We start from the raw sequence: 18,186 nt of genomic DNA, 5'->3' as shown, positions 1-18,186 counted from the left end.
CGTGCTCGCGTGCAGCTTGCAATGTGGAGAGCTGATATCGGCACGAGATCGTCTCGATAGGAAGGAGAACTTCGAACTGCTCAGTCGCTGGGGCAATAATCGTCGGGCATCTCTGCTTTGGAAGACAGGTACTTGGTAAGTGTTTGTTGACAGTTCTGAAGGAAAGGCTTCGAGTGGCGTTGAACTAAGGCTGGCGACCATTAGATGAACCATGTTGAAGCTAAACTTTGCTGTAACATCAGCTCCATGATTGGCTGGGCACGGGTCGACCAATTTCCCCAGATCTCGCTTAATGGCTCGGTTGTCTTGAAGAAACGCGCCACTTTGGCGAGCTGTCGCAATTGAGATCGACTTGTGGGTAGCGGAGGGATCCATCCTCGGCAATCATGTCCACTGGGACTCCTTACAGAGGCAGCGGAGTAATAGTGCATGCAGCTGTGGATGTGGTAAAGAATTGAAGGTGGGGAAGCTGTGAGTATTTCTCTCGTACATAATACCCAGGATTACCCAAAACTTCGCAAGCTGACGTGGAAAGAGTCTCCCTGTTTCCGAGGGAGAGCGATTCCTAGAACCGGCTCTATCGCTTTCGCAACTGCAGGGTTTCCCCTCAAACTCACAGAGTCTTCCTTCGCTGGCCAGCCAAAAAGGCCAGTGAAGGCAAGCGTCTTGCACTCCGGGACGTGTTCGTCTGGAAGTGTCTCGAGGACTGGTGCTCGAGTCAGTCACAATGCAGCTACTCCGTACTGTTGAGCACAATCCTTACCCCAACCGCAAGCATATCCACTACATGGAGTCTCCGCCATACAGAATTCCGCGAGGCTAAGGAACGAATCCTCCAATGCTGATTGCTGCTCTTCGCTCGCACCCTCGGGTAACTTGAATGTTTTTACCGCAGTGACGGATGCTTGACAAGCACTCGCGGCGTCGGAGGTAAAGTTCGTGTGTGCTGATCAGTCGTTTAGTCCCCTGGTGGGCTGCGTCAACGTAAGATCATCGACTTTACTCACTAACAAGAGGCGGTCCGTTCTCAAAGGTCACTAGATTGACCAGGTTTCCGGTCATAGCTGTGAAGTCGTCGCTGTTGATCAGATCTTGGTGATGTCTGATATCTTCCCAATCTGTCAGACGTCAGCTCCTGTGAGCAGAGAGTGGCCCAATCGAAGCGGAAATTTGATTCCGAGCCTTACCAACAAACACAACAAGGATTCTTGGATTTTCATCCTGGACGCCCTTCCTGGTGTCAAGGAAAAGGCATTGGTCGCGGTCCAAGAACTGTACTCACCCAATAGCCACGAATAAACCCTTCCCGTTGCTTCACTATGTCAAAGACCCTCTGTAAGAACCGGGCAGCCGACGAGTCGGGTTCCCTGGGGTCATGCCCAGGAATGAGATGGAACTGCGCGATTTCCGTTGCAATTGGCATGGTGTCTAATAGCTATGTAAATGTACGGTCGATACTCGGAGCAACCAATACCGCCTTGATAGGGTGGTCAAGGCTAGGAAGTATGACTTTTATTTGTCGGTTTGCCAAGTCACCCCAAGCGTAGCAGAGTTTTCGAGCGTATAATATACACGAATATGGGCATGGGGAAAAATCAAATCCAGGTTGAAAATAACGTTCAACCCGGGCGGTCTCCGCTGGGCTTGCTTACCTTTTGCATGGCCTGGGGCCAAGCGACTGTAATCCTCTGGGAATGTCGCAAAGCGGGCCTTGACAGGTCGGTTGATGAAATAAGACCTGGAACTGCAACAGCGTCTCTGCCTCGTGCTATATCCCAGTTCGCCTACTCAGGTCCGTAGTCCTCGTCATCCCCCAAAGGTGCTTGCTCTAGCATTCGGCCAAGTCCAGACGGCTCGTCAATGCGTGTTGGTATGATCCCACCGACTTGATGTTTCTCGGCAAAGATTTAGCCGGACAAGGCCGTAGCAGTGATTCGTGTCTTGATCGTTTCTGACCCAGCAATGTCGCTGAGTCAGCCCTCCTGTGCCTTGCATGTCGTGGATGCCCACAACAATAGAATAGAGTCACATCAGTCAATGCCTGGGTCAGGGGCGAGTCAGCATTGCCGCGTATACGACGCTTGATGTCGGTGAGAAGCGAGAACTGGTTCGATGGTGATTGTGATGGTAGGAGAAAGGGATGAATTCCGCGCGGCGTTGTGTCTGCTGAGCAAAGACTAGCCAAGTTGCACGTGCCACGCCGCGGCTCTCGAGTCTTGTCAAATCCATCGACCTCCCGACATCTTACGCTTTGCGATCCGAAATTCGTCGCAATCCGCCTCAACCACACAGCCACCACTCTCTCAGAGTGCCCTTCCATCAGCGCCACTGGCTCTTCGAATCTAACCGCCTCAAAACGAGCGCGAGAAAGATCTTCCCCTGTGTGAGCTATCCTCCGTCTTACCCCGCCCATCCCTTGGCAGATCTCGGGGAATCAGGACATTTTATATATCTTTGTGACGGATTCCGCCGACCCCTTTTCTGCCTTCAACTATAAACACTGGGCGATATGGATAGTTCCAATTCGCCCTCATTCGAGAGTCGCGGTGCGATCGACGAAAAGCAAAAGTCCACGACTCAGAATAGAGTGCGCCGACGCAATCGCATGATTACATCGTGTCTAGAATGTCGCCGGAGAAAGCTCAAATGCGATAAGCTTCATCCTTGCACTAATTGCAGCAAATTCTCGCGTGACTGTCTCTTCCTGGCTCCGGCTCTGGATTCGGTGTCACAGCAACGTCTCAATGAGATCAAGGAGAAAATGGGGTCTCTCGAACGAGTGCTTGAGCAGGACGTCGCACGCAAGGAAGGAAGGGCCGCCACAGCTTCGCCTCAGAAATCGCAACGGAGAACATCAGCGGACCTTCCTGGAGGAGAGGACAGTAGCTCTGACAACGAAGCTGCCGTCCCGGAAGACGAAAAAGGTCTTGAGCCGACCCCATTAGCGGTCATTGATGCTTCTTACGAGGACGATGCGAATGATGATGTCCTAGACCTGGGGATTAAGATTGGCAAAATGCGGTAAAATTCCACCCACTGCCTGATTATCGAGACATTGGATGGACTGACCAGCGTTAAGTTTGACGGAGCGACTCGGTGGCTTTTTCCGACCCAGGCTCCACGAAGAGGTAGGTCCGACAATATGTATAACCCGCTGAGATTAACAAACTCTTCAGATGGACATCACACTCTCGGAACCCATCAATGATCGTCGCACCCCCGACGAGAAACTCTCAGCAATGCCGCAACTCCCAGATCACCACAGTGACTTCCTGGCGCCCGGACCTTCGTACATTGCCCCTGGCTCTGGATTCTTGTTTGGAGACGTCGGCAGCAAGAGGTCCCTTATCAACTTCTTGCCAGCAAAATCTGCGGCCGATCTTTTGGTGCGCAATTATTTTGAGAACGTCCACTTTATTGCCCGTGTGGTTCATTGGCCAAGCTTTCAGCTACAATATGATAATTTTTGGACTTCTGTTCTCGCTGGTCTTGAACCTCCTGCATGGCAACAATCCATTGTCCTCTCGGTCCTGTTCTCAGCCGTGGCAAGTATGCCGGAATCAGATGTCACGGCTACTTTCGCGAGACCCAAAAGCACTATACTCGCTAACTTCCAGACGGGCACCGAGGTGGCCCTGAGTAAAGCACAAATTCTGAGGGCGACTAAAATCGAAACATTACAGGCTCTCGTGGTCTACCTGATCCCTATGTGTCGAGACCAGATCTCGCGAGCTCACTCGGTGATAGTCGGTATGGCGGTTCGCCTAGCGGAATGTATGGGCCTCCATCGCGACCCGGAGGCAGTGTATGGCCTATCCCCTGTCGAGTGTCACGTCCGCCGCATCGTCTGGTTTCAACTTTGCTTTCTGGATTTCCGCACCTGTGAGTCTCAAGGGCCGCGACCGGGCATTAAGCGTGAGGATTATGATACGAAATTCCCACTCAACATCAACGATGCCGATCTCCTCTTAGCGAAGCCTCAAGAGGCGAAGACTAAGTGGACAGATATGACCATGTCACGGATACACTTTGAATGCACAGAAATGCAACGAGTTATCTGGTACGATCGCATTCGTATCGAGAAGAAAAGGGCCTCATTGACGCATGTCCTGAGCAAAGTGGAATCTTTTCGCAAAGCCATGGAAGCCAAATACAGTCCAATCTTGGATATCGAAGTGCCCATTCAGAAATACGCACAATTACTAATGAATCTTATGGTTCAGCGCATGTATGTCATGGTGTTGCATCGGTACTTGAACAATTCAAGCAACAAAGTGCCCGAGAGGCTTGCAAATCTCACGATCCAGAGCGGTTTGCTGGCCATGGAGAATGCTGTTGCAATGGAACGAATCCCAGAACTAAGGAGATGGAAATGGTATAACGGAGCTTACCAGCAGTGGCACATTGCCTTTTTGCTGCTATCAGTCATCTATCAAGAGCCGACGCTTCGGGACGCGGAGCGAATATGGAATGTGATCGATTTTGTGTTTGAGCCAGATCTGTCTCTGTCGCGGACCCAACGAGCCAGGGCGATTATTGCGGCAGTCAGGGATCGAACGGCGATTTATCGAGACCTGCGGAGGATTCGAATCCCCGTTAGCATGAAGGATGGTCTGGACAAAGTTCACCGTAAGAGCTCCGAACCAACGCAGGAGAAAGGCCAAATCGATGCATCCGGCTCGCTGCACCCATCAGCCATCAGGGCTACGTCCCCACCGAATGCGGCCAGAGGAGACATGAGGTTCTCGGCCGACCAGCCCTGGAGCTTTGATACCCCGGCAACAATGTATATTGACGCGAAATACCTGCCAGCCGGAGATGCGGCCCATCTCACACGCTTCGCAACGTCACAGTTTTCATCACCTCCGTCTGCACGGCAACACTCGCCCCTGCTATCACAGTCACAATCAAAGTCACAACCGCCGCCGCAGCAAACACCGCCGCCCTGGGCAGACACAAATCAGCCTTCGCCAGGTCAGCAGATTGACTTTAACAGCCCCAGCGACTCGGGGACCAACGAATCTTGGCCGCCACTGATCACGACAGATCAAGTGAGCTGGCGAACGGTGGTGGGACCAGGTCCACAGGCTTCGCCGCCCCCACAAGCCATTCAAGCACTCCCTGGTGTTGTACCAAGGCAGCCCTCATCCGCGGGTGGCAGCCCCTTTGGGATTAACTCGGGCTTTCCGAGTGATCAGATCAACATCCCTCAGTTTCAGAATAATAACCGAAATGATTCTGTCATGCTTGACATTGACTGGGTGAGTGCACGATCTGTTCGTAGCTTGACATGTGTGATTGCAGCGCTGACATGAGAGGTTTCTTCTGCAGGCCGAATGGGATCAACTATTCCCGCCCGAGAGCAATAGTGGCGTCCTTGGGCCGTCGCACCATTTTGGAATGGGACTGCCCTCATAGATATGGATCTGGGGGAAGGGCTGCAGGACTTCATTTTATATATATCCCTATGTATATGCACATGCGGGACACCCGACGCACCAGGCAAAAGGTATGGTCGAGTCTATCCTCAAAGAGGAACAATGTCTAGGCTGCTGGTTGGCTGAGTGAGATGTTGAAGCTGGATGAATAAGCATCCGCTAGCTCCAGTTAAGCTTTTGATGCGCATGATGTCACTGGCCCATTTCCGGATTTCCCGGCTGTGTCGAACCCGATTCGGAATGGATTGGCCCGGGCGCCATGGCGGCATCAGCGGTGATGATGTATGCCGCAGCCCTCAAGGCACCACGCATCAAGCTCCAGGAGATCTTGCATTCTTCGAGCTCCCGGATCTGCGCAGCAAGGGCAAGCTATCACGGCTGCTGCGGCAGGCGCGGCTACCATGAGCCATATCTGGAGGTGCTTTCCTCATTTGCACATGGGCAGCTTCTTAAGGCCCTTCATGCTCTTTTTCTTTTCCCAACTTGCAACCTTTTCCTTTCTGCATTGACTTGCAACTTACAGAAACACGTTGTGCGACAAAGCTCTAATCTCCTCTCATCGTGCACTTCTTTCCTATTATACCTTCTAATCTCGCGTTGAAATCTTGCTTTGTCCTATCACTGACTCTGGCGCACGTGCTCCGTGGTAGAACTGGGAACTCGCTTGGAGGAAGAACAGCGGCCGTCTCAACAAGATCATTGTCTATAGCTGAAGGATTGTCTGCCTCAGTCTACTGTCTTTGCCCACAGAAAGTCTGTTTAAGTGACCAGCATGGCAACACAAACCACCCTCAAGCCACCCTCTGCCGAGGTGCTGAAAAAATACCCGCTGGGAAAGATTGAGCCGTATTCGGTACGTGTTCACACTCGAATGGCTTTTACCAGGGCCTCGATCCGCAACCTGAAGTATCCGTTGAGCTCACAATATCGTGGTTATTGGTGGTCCCAGAACCTCACGTCCCAACTTCCGAGACCGCCGGCCATTCCAAACCTCTTCTTTTTGCGTACACTAGGACGGAATAGAGACTAACAGTGTTTTCACCAGACGAAATACTTCGCTGCATGCATGCTGGGCGGTGTTGTAGCATGTGGTCCTACACATACCCTTGTCACGCCTCTCGATCTCGTCAAAACCCGCCGTCAAGTCGACCCCAAGATCTATAAATCAAACCTTCAAGGTTGGAGTTCCATCTATGCAAAAGAAGGCGTGCGTGGTGTGTTCTTTGGCTGGACCCCGACGTTCGTCGGCTACTCCTTCCAAGGCCTCGGAAAATACGGCTTCTACGAAATCTTCAAGCACCAGTATGGCGACAACATGTTCCCCCACAGCAACCGCACGCTAGTTTACTTGGGCGCCAGCGCCACGGCAGAGTTCATTGCAGACGTGCTCCTGTGTCCATGGGAAGCCATCAAAGTCCGCATGCAGACGACACTGCCTCCATACGCGAACAACTTGCGTGAGGGATGGACCAAGATTGTCGACAAGGAGGGCATTGCTGGGCTGTACAAGGGTCTTTACCCTCTCTGGGGCCGTCAAATCCCGTACACGATGTGCAAGTTCGCAACCTTTGAAGAGACTGTCAAGCTCATCTATCGACAACTCGGCAAGCCCAAGGAGAGCTACAACAGTCTGCAGCAGACCGGTGTGAGTTTCCTGGCTGGTTATATTGCTGGTATTGCTTGCGCCATTGTCAGCCATCCTGCCGATGTCATGGTCAGCAAGTTGAACTCTGACCGCCAAGGTATGTCATGCCAGCTCCCCGTCGTAACCTGGATATGGGCTTACTCGTTGTTAGCTGGCGAATCCGCAGGAAAAGCCATGAGTCGAATCTACGGCAACATTGGATTCACAGGTCTGTGGAACGGTCTACCAGTCAGAATCGTCATGATTGGTACATTGACGGGATTCCAATGGCTGATGTATGTCTTGATCTCGCCCTACTCCGAAAACCCCTCGGAACCGTGAGAACTAGTTGATCAAAACAGACATGCTAACCGTGGTACAGCTATGATTCCTTCAAGGTCTGGCTCGGTTTGCCGACAACTGGTGGTCACTAGATCGTCATCTGCACGGAAGTTTCCCAGGACTCCATCCAAGGATCCAGGAAAGAAAACCACGCTATTAGCCTCGATTCAAAGATCTGGAGTGTTACGCCTGCCTCCGAACAGTTTCAATAATGAAAAGACGAACCTGAACATTCCACGAAACGATACGATCACATACAGACATTTCCTGCCTCCGAGCATATATCTACCTCTCTTGAGGAGTTTGTTTCACTTACCTACCTACCTGGCTTGCACGAGCCATTCACAAAATCCTCTTCATAAGAATTTGGCAACAAACACGACCTTCCACAAAATCAAATCAGATCATCAGATCAGATCATCATCTACCGGCCATAGACCAAGATGCATCCCCTCCTCGACATGGCTATCCTGCGCGGTCTTCCCTCATGCGCTTTCGAATCTTCCTGTGCACTCTCTCGGCCTGAGAAAAATACCCGGATATCTACCAAATTGCAGCAGAGCGGCGGGCAAATTAAGCTGCTGCTCTGACACCGGGTTATTTTAGTATGGAACAGGAAGTGTACGATTCGGATCCATGAAGATTGGGCCGGGTGTGCTCGAGGGCCTCTGGGTACTAGCAGAGAAAGACTCGAGCAGGGCAAAGCAGAAGAGTCCAAACACCCATGAACCTTTTCCCCTGAACTCCCAACCTATCCCCGTTTCCCCGGCTCAACGTGGCGTGGAGCGGGGAGTAGGGAGGTAGGCAGACAAGGGCCTCTTCTCTTCTCTCCCTTTGTCGTCTAATATCATCGTTGATTCCAATGCCCCCCGGGGGCGGGGGGGGGAGGCAAGTCCATATGTACTCGATAGATCTACAGCAGGACTTGAAGCTACTTTTTTTGGGCTCTCGGTATTTCTTTACCCCAGGAATGAGGGTAAACCAGGTACGGAGTAACTATTTACTATATAAGTCCCTGGTTACATACACACTTACATACTACATGGACAGGGGGGAATAGACGCGCTTTGATAGGACCCCATCAACATATTAATTATATACCTGCACCGTTCGACATTTTGCACCAACGTGAGTACAAGTGCCTGCAGGCCTCCCCGTCAGTTGATTTCATGTCACGCATCTGCGTCGTTTTCCTTTCCGGCCGTTTCACTAGAGGTTGGCTCTTGGTCGAGGTAGTCTTCGCGCGGCCGTCCGCATTGACCGCGAACCAAGGAGAAGGAACGGGACAATCATGAAACTATACCATTGAATCTGCTCAGAACTCAGGGGGGGGGAATAATGTATATCATTTCAAACTTTGCCATTTAATGCCATGTGGGCGCTCGAGACCCATGCTGCTTAGAAACCCTGCTTCCGTTTTAAGCATACCAGCGTACCCATGCTCTTCTCGTTCAACATCAATATGAGTAATATCCATAAAGATAGATTCATGCCGGCTATCCCTTGGGCTTTCCTGCACCAATCGCTATGCTTTCGAGAAAAAAGACCGTTCAAGGGGGAGTCTCCATACTGCCATATTGATGTGCAAATATTAAACTCCCAAACACGACTCCCACAGAGTATTGTCAGCACGGGTTTTCGATCATTGGATTTCGTTTGTTCTGTCCTCTATATTTCTGGGATCCCAAATTTGAGACATGGCTGGCAACAGGATGTTGGTAAGGTCCCGCTACTGGCTTTGCCTTCGCACGGTTTCCTTCATGCACAGATTATCCGCTGAGGTTTTCTTTTTGTGGTTAAGGTCATCCTCTGTCGTCCAGAGTCGTTCGTCCCATTGGTCGTTCCAGGGCCGTTCGTCTCATGTTTCGTTCCGAACGCCTCGGTTGGTTCGATGTGGCGTGGCGTCTCCGGTTGGCGGTCGATCCCTAAACGTCGCTCATGGTCGCGTCAACATCACCGATTTCGTGGTGGAATTGAGTCGGCTCGTCTTCATCATCGGCCGGTGGTACTTGTTCAGGCATGCTCAGAGGGCTCTCCGACCGTCGATCCACTGGGTCATCTGGCGGTGAAAAAGACCACACCTGCAAAGAAGATTAGCAGCGTGAACGATTTAGAAACGCTCTTGACGCATACCTCCATAACAGTCCGGTTTGATCGGCTCGCCATAATGACGGCCTTTTCCTCTTCGAAAGCCACTCTCCATACAGCCTCAGCGGGTTGACTAAGCTCGCGAACAAGTTGACCAGTTTCGACACTCCAGACTTTGACACGTCCGTCGCTGCCACCGCTCAAAATTCGGTTGTCATCAAACTGCAAACTCGTAACACTATTATCGTGTGCAGCCAGACGATGGATAGGCGAGTTAGTTTTTAACGACCAAACACGAACGGATCCATCGGAGCCACCTGTGTTCCAATTAGTGAACCGGTTTTAGCATGATTTAGCAGGGTCAAAGTTGATGACTTTACCTGTAACAAGAGTGTCACCGCGAAGCTGCAGCTGCCCCACCAGGGAGGTGTGGCCCTGCAAAATGGCGGTGCACATACCGGTCTTCGGATCCCATATCCTCACGCTGGTATCAAGCGAGCCAGTGGCGCAGCGGTTACCATCGAAAGCGATGGCGTAAATTTGGCTGAAATGACCCGTAAGTGTTCGAAGACAGCGGCCTTCAGATATGCTCCAAACTCGAGCCGTGGTGTCGTATGACCCAGAAATGACAAGGTCGCCATGGATGGCCAAGCAACGGACGCTGGCTTGGTGGCCTACCAGCACATTCTTGCAGACCCCAGACTGTAGATCCCATATTCGCAATGTCGTGTCTCTGGAACCGGAAATGGCCGTGTTGGCATCGGACATTTTTAGACACCTGACCGTCGAAGTGTGGCCTCTCAATACGTGAATGCTTCTGCCTGTCTTCATATCCCATACCCTCACATCACGATCGCAGCCCCCAGATACTAGAATATCGTCCCAAGGTACCATCGCCCAGACGCCCATGACGTGACCTTTCAGTGTTTTCTGATGTTCACCCATTGTATTGAAGACATGAATTTTGGCATTGTCCATAGCCACCACGATATATTTGTCCGTCAGATGTAGGCTGGTGACCACTCCTTGATCTGGAGTTATATGCTTGATGACGCTTTCACCACCTTTCCTCCAAGCAGCCTCAATCATGTATTTGTGCCGGAAATGAGAATAATGCGACTGTGACACTCGCTTCCTAGCACGAGGGCTGGTCGACAGGGCATCTTGTTTAGGTAGCGTCAGGTTCGGTGCACTGCTTGAAGGGCCGATTAGAGAACCGTCGAGGCTCCGTTTGGGAGATCGGCTATTGAACGCATACGGGCCTTGGCTTGCTTGAGAGGGGGATGGCGAGTCCAGGTCATCACTCGGGCCTACGGACGACGTTCTTCGCCAGGCGTGCTTATCGCACATTATCTTCCAGAGCATATCGTCGTTCAAGAGTTTGTGCCATCGGTGTGAAACCTGGGAGGCTCGCGCCAGGCTAAGAGGATCATCGATATATGATAATACCTGTGTCTGGGTCAGTTGATCCGGATCTCGCAAACAGACGTGACACATACCCTTAAGCAGAGCTCGTCTGGAAGATGCTCAAACGGGTCTTTCTTCAGTCTGGGAGACACAAAATTGTGAACAAAGGAAAGCAGGTGGCTGTCGCACATGTTGAGCAACTCAGCCAGATATCTCTCTCGTTCTGCAGCGTTCAGATTGGAAAAATGGCCCCTGGCGTCCCGGAGAAAGGAGTCTTCATTTTCGCCTGCAGAGGTCCAACTAGGAGCTCGTTGATAAGGCGTGGGCGAGGGAGCGGGTGTAGGAGGAGAGGCGGGAGCAGACGGTAATATGCTCAAGGGCATGCCTGACTTATTCGAGGTGGACAAACGCTTTGGACGCGGATGCGACACACTATGCCGGGGAGGTCTGGCAGACCGAAGGGGGTCTATCTGAGGGATGTTACCGTGGGGCGCCGTGAAAGGAAAGTCATGTTCTTGATCCAGGGATTCTGGTCTTGTGTTACTGTAGACGGCTCGACTGGCAAGTTGATTTGGGTCTATCGTGACAGATCTGGACGGTCTCGGCGATAGAGGTCTGTCCATAGACATGGAGCGACGGTCGTCATCCAGTTCCATCTCTTTCAATACAAGGCAAGTCGGTTCGGGGGTGGGTGACGTCTCCTCGACAGGACCTGCACTGTCTGGCCACGAAGTCGTAAGCCTCGGAAAAGGACCGTGAAGGAAGCAGCGAGAGGGCTTTCGGATAGACAACGAGAGGACTCCTGTTCGAGGCTATATTATAAATCTCTCCTGATCATGCCATGTCAGCGTCAGGGTAGAGGGCAACGGAAGAGGACGACTCGAGCTGCAGGTGTATCGTTGGCAGAAAAGCGCTTATGACATGAGAGCCAAGGTCTAGCCCAGGAGAGGAATGAACCGGAGGATATGGAGATCCGAGGGAGAGGGAGGGAGGTGGCGGCGAGATCGGTCGCAGGCGTGCGAGGTTGGGTCTTGGTTTTTGTAAGCAGTGTGGCTTTACGGTATGTCTGGCGTTGGGGGAGGGAGCTTTAGAAAACGAAAGCTTGTGGGTGGTGTCACCAGTGTTAATATCGAAAGGTATGGATGGTTAGCGGGTTTAACGGTCGTAGGCAAGAGGGGGAATTCGGGAATGAATGGTTATGTTGGTACGGGGGACAGGGCACCAAGGGTCGGCTGGTCATGTGCAGAAAGGGTCAACTACTCATCAGACCGAGGGGGAGCATCCATGAGCATCCCCAGCGAGACGAGAGGCTGAAATGATGGCAGGAGGGAGCCACCAGCGCAACCCGCAGCAAGGAAACAAGGAGTGCAGAAGTAGCCCAGGCGCCCATTGCTAGCCTGCTCAAGACTGCTGCAGGTCGGGGTTAATTGGCCTCTCGGGGCGGGGTCCGCGCAGTGGTGGTGCCTGAACTATGCACCATTCTGACCATTTTTCCCAAAAGTGCATGCCTAACATGTCCATAGCTGCCCAGTCGTGTCTCGACTCTGGCCACTGACCGCCGTCCGCCACTCTTCCCATCTGTTCGCCGAGAGATCGTCAAGTCTAGATCCTGTCCAAATGGCCACACCCCGACATCCTGAGGTGCTAGACGAAGATTCCACACGCCATGCTGCATACATATCATATAGTCTCCCCTACAATACGCGTTATCCAGGTTGAGCATGAAAGAACGGTGCCCTTTCCGATGTTGAACCCATGGTTGAGTTGACAATCGTCCACAACGATGCCCGACCAGTGCACGACAGGCAGGAGATGATACGCCGACAAGTATTAACACATCCCGCAAAGGCCAGACATGATCTCCCGAGGCTTAGACGTCCACTTCTGGTGGCACCTTTAGTGGTATCCCACGTTTCAACGGCCACACCTCAAAAATCCCAGATTCAACTTGGCTCCGAATATTTCTCATGGTCTTGGTTCAGTAGACTAGTTTCATGGAGTGGCTTCTCGGTGACATAAACTGATAAAGCCCAATGCATTGATCATGTCGTTTCCATCGCCTTGAACTCATCAGCGCCCTGGACACTCGCCGTACTCTTGAACTTGGACCCCAAGACAAACCGAGGGTGCCGGCAACAAACCCTAGAGAAGAAAGGCGATCCGATCAATGAGCATGTCCAACCTGTAAAAACAATGGGAGAATCATTCCAAAGCAAGCTGCTCCTAGATCCTTCCAAGACGGCCGGGGCTCACTTTGGGTGCCTTCGCGCCCGTCAATGTAGCCATTGGCATGCCCATTCATCCCCTCGTGGAGAGCGCCGGAGGTCTCCTGCATCGCATGCATAGCCACGTAGAGGAAAGTCCCTGCAGAGAACAGCAACAGCATCCCCGTCCACCACCTGGTTGTCTGTGCGCTCTGGTTTCGACCACCGCCAAGAAGGTGAGCAAGCAACCATGTAAAGATAGCTCCCGTAGGCGCAGCCAGACTAAAGAGGATAAGATGCCCTCTAGCTGCTCTTTTAGAGAGCCCTTGCTTGACTAGCACCGACGTCAGCCCAAAGGCTGCCGGTGCCTTGTGAATCATGATGGCAAAGAATATCACAAAGCTCAGTCCAGATGTTGTTGCGGTCGAAGACGCTCCCAATGCTATCCCATCGGCTGCTGCATGAATGACCAGACCTATGGTGGTTGCAAAGCTCCTTTGGTGGACATGGCGCCCTTCGGTCGAGTCGATGAACGAGTCGGCTTCATCGTCGCGATCCAAAGATGTAGTGAAGTTGAACCTGCGACCCAAGTTGTTCAGCGCAATATGATGCGTCCTGGCCTTCTGCTTTGCTGGCTGGCTATACTGCGGCACTTTGTCAATCAGGTACATGAGCATAAATCCTGCCAACAAGGCAACTCCAATCCACGCATGGTGGGATTCCTTGTGGACCTCCTCTTCATCCTCCTCCTCGCCATCGTGCTCTGCTTCCGCCTTCTTGTCATCTTTGCTCTCGCCACCCAATGCACCGACCACACCAGGCTTTGTAGGAGTACGTGGTGGCGGTCCCAGTTCCGATGGAATGACAGGGCCGGGGACATCAAAAGGATTTAGATTGTCCACCGATTCGCGCGTCAGGATCTTGTGAAGCGGCTCTGCTGCAAAAGGCTGACTCCATCGAATGTCTATCTCGCGTACAGAGACATGTCTTTTGAGCTGTGGATGTGCATGTCCAACTTCAGAGGCGCTGTAGAGAGTCTCGACACCTTCAGGGATAATGACAACCAAAGACGTACCCACAAGAACGCCCATGCCAATTGTTGATATGAACCGTAATTGTGGCTGTGAGAGGGTTAAGGACAGTGGAAGGATTCCTGCAAGAAAGGATGCCACGGCCATAACAATGCTCAGACTGAGCAGGGTGAACAATCCGTCCATTGTCGCAAGCGGCGCCGTCGCAGACCAAGGCTCGTGTTCTGGTTATGGGTTGAGCTTAGCAAGGAGCACACTTCCAGGCGGCCGAGGTGAACATGTTGCTTGCTTTCAAGGTCGATCTCAGAGCCGCAACTGTCAAGAGCTGATGGGGTGAGGGCGACTGTGATTATTATGCAGGCATTGAAGCCGGTGATCAAGTGTCTCGTCTCCTGAATGCGCATGTAGGAAGGGGAGGACGGCGTATTAATACTATCCCCTTTCGCGGCATCCTCGATAAGGGGATAACCGCCTTATCGCCACGTGCCAGGGACAAGGCTGCTTGATGGCTCAGGATGGCTGAAGAATGTCGAGATAATTATCACAGTCGAGTTGCACAAAGCGTTCTGCTGCGTCGACTGTGAGAAACTCGACAGGGAGCGGCTGATCGAGGATCCATCACATGGATTCTGGAACGATGTCTCTTAGCTAACGGTTTTCTTGTGAACACACAAACTGTTCACCTTTATTGTCTCTAATGCAATAGTGTGCCTTTGAGGAGTAGATACTAGAACCTGAGCTATACTTGAAAGTGAAGGTCCACTTCCACAAAAGTCCAGCTGGTATTATGTAGGACTGAGCGCTCGGCTGGCAGTCGCGTTTGATTCTAATGTCAGAACATGTCTATCTCGCTTCGACTTGGCGTTCTTTGACTTTGTTTTTGTACAAGACTTTGGGAGCTTCTCATCTCGCCCAATCCCACCGCACTCATCACGTTCAAGTCCATTTCGAGGATTCGGGTAGAAACTTTGCGCTGCTCCTATGTGGTCTCCGATGAAACTTCTTCCGGTCTCGACCATACTCATCATCTTCAGCACTATGCCATCTTCCCATCCATGCCCTTCAGGCTCAGCTTCAAACACAGCGCTTTGGCCTTATAAAGGCTGTCCGACAGAGAAATGTTGCATCAACGTTGGCGACACAGTGAGTATCTGTCTGCTGCCCTCGAGACCAGATACCCGGGTGAGTTTTCCATCCAACAATGTTAGATAGACTTGTTGCTGACTCAGATTCGGGTTGGTAGCTCTGCTTCTAGTCACTTCTGTGCGCCAGACATGCCCAGCGGGCATTGGTATGAGATTGCTTGCAGGTGACAGGCAGCGAGAACCAAGAGAGTGTGGAGAGACGGACAGAACGGTGGCTAAGTGCAGCAATGGTGTTGCCTGGCCCCTAAAGATGATGTCTATAATTGTGCCGGACTGAGACCAACCATGACAAACTGTTGGGCATTTATGGATCTGAGACTGGCGACCCGACGTTTGCAGAGGGTGGAGGACAGACGCTCAGTATAGGGCCGCACGATGCTCCTCAATGTCGGAGCAAGGTTCAGTTATCCACATTAGGAGATATAGACCTGGGAGGAGCTGGGCGCTCCTCACTAGGCAATCCTCTAACGTTGCCCTCACATATCGACCGGCCAGGAAAATCTTCCAAAGGACTCAGAACTCAATAGAACTGGCCTTCTGCTTTCCCCGTCTACACAACCCATAGTAGACGCCTATCGAACATCCCTGTTATCAGGCCCCCATTTTATCACATTTAGCGTTTGGTAGCGGGACCCGTGCCTGCAGGTCTTTTGCACATTTGGCTGCCTTCTTGCTCGTTCGAGCTTGTCAGGGTTTGTGGCCGATTGAGGCTTGAAGATTTCATCCACTTGAGCTTCTCAGCGAACGCTCTCCGTTTGGCTGGGATTAAATTGCCCGGTTAGAGGCACATGCAATGCCTCTTCAAAGAACGCCTATGTGTCAAGCATGACAAGCTGGCGCGGTCGTTGGAATATCCAAATACGGGAATTGTCGCTATCCGTGGAAAGGCGTTATGGGATCAAGCGTGACCACTTCTTCTCTGAGTTGTTTGACAAACCGGTTTCTCGCATAGAGACCGGAACATTGGTGGAGGTATTACTCTCGTTGGTGACCTGAAGTTGCAGCCAAATTTCCGGCCGACTCCCCCTTCTCTGCATTTGGTGCGATTTGCGCCTTCTGATCATCCTGACACAGCCATAGATCGTGGGCACGTTGGCCACAAAGCAGGAAGCAGCTATTTGAACAGAAGCGAAGAAGCTGCGCACCGGCTGATACGACTGCTCGGCGTAAATGTACCCGATGCGGACCAGTGTGATAACGATGCAAAACACCCCGAGACAACACAATGTCCCGACTCTGAGCTGCTCCGAAAGGCTTCGTTGGCGCACCGCAGCAAGAAGCGGGTAAGAAATTGCCAACAAGAGTAAATCCAGAACAATGTTTGAAATTCCTTGGAGAAGCAGCTGGATGTAGGCTCTGATACATCTTCCCGGACTCGGTTTGACCTGCCAATACAGATGAAATGGCTGACATTCGAGAAAAGTCGCCAGTACCACACCAACATACGTCACAGGGATCGCAATCCAGCAAATGCGAATGAGTCTGGTGGTCCATTTCGCCCTGATTTCGAAGATGCGAGAGTAGAAGAGCAACAACAAGCAATTCTGAAGCCAACAAATCGTGGTGATCAGAAGTCGCGCGATCAGGGATAAAATGCTTCCAATCTTGAGATTTTCGAGATCCTTGGAGTCGAAGTATGTTGATTTGCCATTGAGCGCGTCGTTCGACGTTCCATAGGTAAGGACGAATTGATTCACGATAAGGCGAATCACCACGGCGACGACAGCAGCGACACAGATAGCAGTGCTGACATCGAAAGATCCATGGTGTATTCTCGCTGCAATGATCCGAACAATTAATATCACCAAGGATAAACCGGCGCAGACCCAACCTCCAAGTTTGGCTTCTTCAGAAGAAACGAGCATTATACCGGCGCATACCCAACCCCGGAACAATCGATGATCGCGTTAACCTGTCGTTTCGAGGAATTATCTTAGGCGGTGCCAGAATAGCTAACATCTTGAAGTTGTAATTCGAGGAGTTTCTGTTGCATTGTCAAAATGTGCATTTTGTCCGCATATAACTTGTCGACTGCTGTGTGTGTCGGGAGCTCGCAGGTGAGTGAGTGAAGGAAAGTTGAGCAGGATGGAGCATGAGATGGATCACCAGTCCCCACGAAGGCAGGGGCGGGTCAATGGGAGACCCAGAAAATCCAAGCTGCTGACCCTTGGACTCGGGACGCAGGAAGAGTGGATTTTCGAAGGGGGAGACGACTCGCCCGGACTCCCACTTACGGGTCTCAAGTTTCTTGACACCGCTCAAACCACCATCCCTAATGATCTTTTCCGGCATCTGGGGCAGGCTAGCCCCCAGACTAGCGAGTCATCACGTCTGGAGCCCTGGGAACGGGCCACCAAACCCAACCGAGGGCTCCACGGCTTAAGAGCATACCCCTTCTTCCAACACTTCCTCATGGGGAGTCCTCTTATGGGGGTGCTCGAACAGGACTGTTGCGTCGGTTCGAAGCCTCAGCATCGCACTATTGAATGTTCTCAAAGTAGATGGTGTGACCTGCAAGACGCTGAAAAGACAAAGAGCTCGTCTGATTTCCGGATCCATCGGGCTCGCAACCTTTTGCACACGATACCGAGCCACAAGAAAGACACAAACGGACATCCAACGTCGGGAATATCGGGAAATAAGGTAACGAACCCTGGCTTTCATTGGGACGTTAGTTCGTGATTGCATCTTAGGATTGGGCAACCAGCCAGCTCACATAATCGCGAGGACCACCAGAATTCGCTGCGCTTAAGATCTCCCGTCACATACTCGGCACTCTCGCTTTGCTCTCCGATCCAATACTATTTTTGAGCATTGTGTAGTTTGCAGAAGCGAGAAGCTTCAGCAGCTCGGGTGAGGGAGGGTTCGCACGTCCTAGTATGCGATCCAGGGAATACTTTCTCCAAT

General features: G+C 51.8%; 6 protein-coding genes across 6 annotated transcripts; 2 read left to right on the top strand and 4 right to left on the bottom strand.

Annotated features, from left to right (window-relative positions):
• Positions 1–503: 503 nt before the first annotated feature.
• Z519_03006 (uncharacterized protein) lies at positions 504–1,423 on the bottom strand (the record flags this gene model as incomplete). The annotated part of the gene is made up of 5 exons (XM_016760759.1): positions 504–706; positions 764–946; positions 1,008–1,118; positions 1,188–1,230; positions 1,283–1,423. The coding sequence occupies 5 exons, from the start codon at positions 1,421–1,423 to the stop codon at positions 504–506; spliced, it is 681 nt and encodes a 226-aa protein (XP_016622609.1).
• Positions 1,424–2,509: 1,086 nt separating this feature from the next.
• Positions 2,510–5,418, top strand: Z519_03005 (uncharacterized protein; the record flags this gene model as incomplete). Its single annotated transcript, XM_016760758.1, has 4 exons — positions 2,510–3,021; positions 3,080–3,128; positions 3,177–5,261; positions 5,332–5,418. The coding sequence occupies 4 exons, from the start codon at positions 2,510–2,512 to the stop codon at positions 5,416–5,418; spliced, it is 2,733 nt and encodes a 910-aa protein (XP_016622608.1).
• A 792-nt stretch (positions 5,419–6,210) lies between these two features.
• Z519_03004 (uncharacterized protein) lies at positions 6,211–7,496 on the top strand (the record flags this gene model as incomplete). Its single annotated transcript, XM_016760757.1, has 4 exons — positions 6,211–6,291; positions 6,484–7,180; positions 7,235–7,358; positions 7,445–7,496. The coding sequence occupies 4 exons, from the start codon at positions 6,211–6,213 to the stop codon at positions 7,494–7,496; spliced, it is 954 nt and encodes a 317-aa protein (XP_016622607.1).
• Positions 7,497–9,329: 1,833 nt separating this feature from the next.
• Positions 9,330–11,282, bottom strand: Z519_03003 (uncharacterized protein; the record flags this gene model as incomplete). The annotated part of the gene is made up of 4 exons (XM_016760756.1): positions 9,330–9,485; positions 9,538–9,809; positions 9,873–10,941; positions 10,992–11,282. 4 exons carry the CDS (start codon positions 11,280–11,282, stop codon positions 9,330–9,332), a joined length of 1,788 nt encoding a protein of 595 aa, XP_016622606.1.
• A 1,781-nt stretch (positions 11,283–13,063) lies between these two features.
• On the bottom strand, positions 13,064–14,320 carry Z519_03002 (uncharacterized protein; the record flags this gene model as incomplete). Its single annotated transcript, XM_016760755.1, has 1 exon — positions 13,064–14,320. One exon carries the CDS (start codon positions 14,318–14,320, stop codon positions 13,064–13,066), a length of 1,257 nt encoding a protein of 418 aa, XP_016622605.1.
• Positions 14,321–16,169: 1,849 nt separating this feature from the next.
• Z519_03001 (uncharacterized protein) lies at positions 16,170–17,144 on the bottom strand (the record flags this gene model as incomplete). Its single annotated transcript, XM_016760754.1, has 1 exon — positions 16,170–17,144. The coding sequence occupies one exon, from the start codon at positions 17,142–17,144 to the stop codon at positions 16,170–16,172; it is 975 nt and encodes a 324-aa protein (XP_016622604.1).
• Between the last annotated feature and the right edge of the window lie 1,042 nt (positions 17,145–18,186).

This window comes from Cladophialophora bantiana, assembly GCF_000835475.1.
Source record: "Cladophialophora bantiana CBS 173.52 unplaced genomic scaffold supercont1.4, whole genome shotgun sequence".
Classification (NCBI taxonomy): Eukaryota; Fungi; Ascomycota; class Eurotiomycetes; order Chaetothyriales; family Herpotrichiellaceae; genus Cladophialophora; species Cladophialophora bantiana.
The sequence above is the reverse complement of the archived record's forward strand: the minus strand, read 5'-3'. Positions and strand labels throughout refer to the sequence as shown.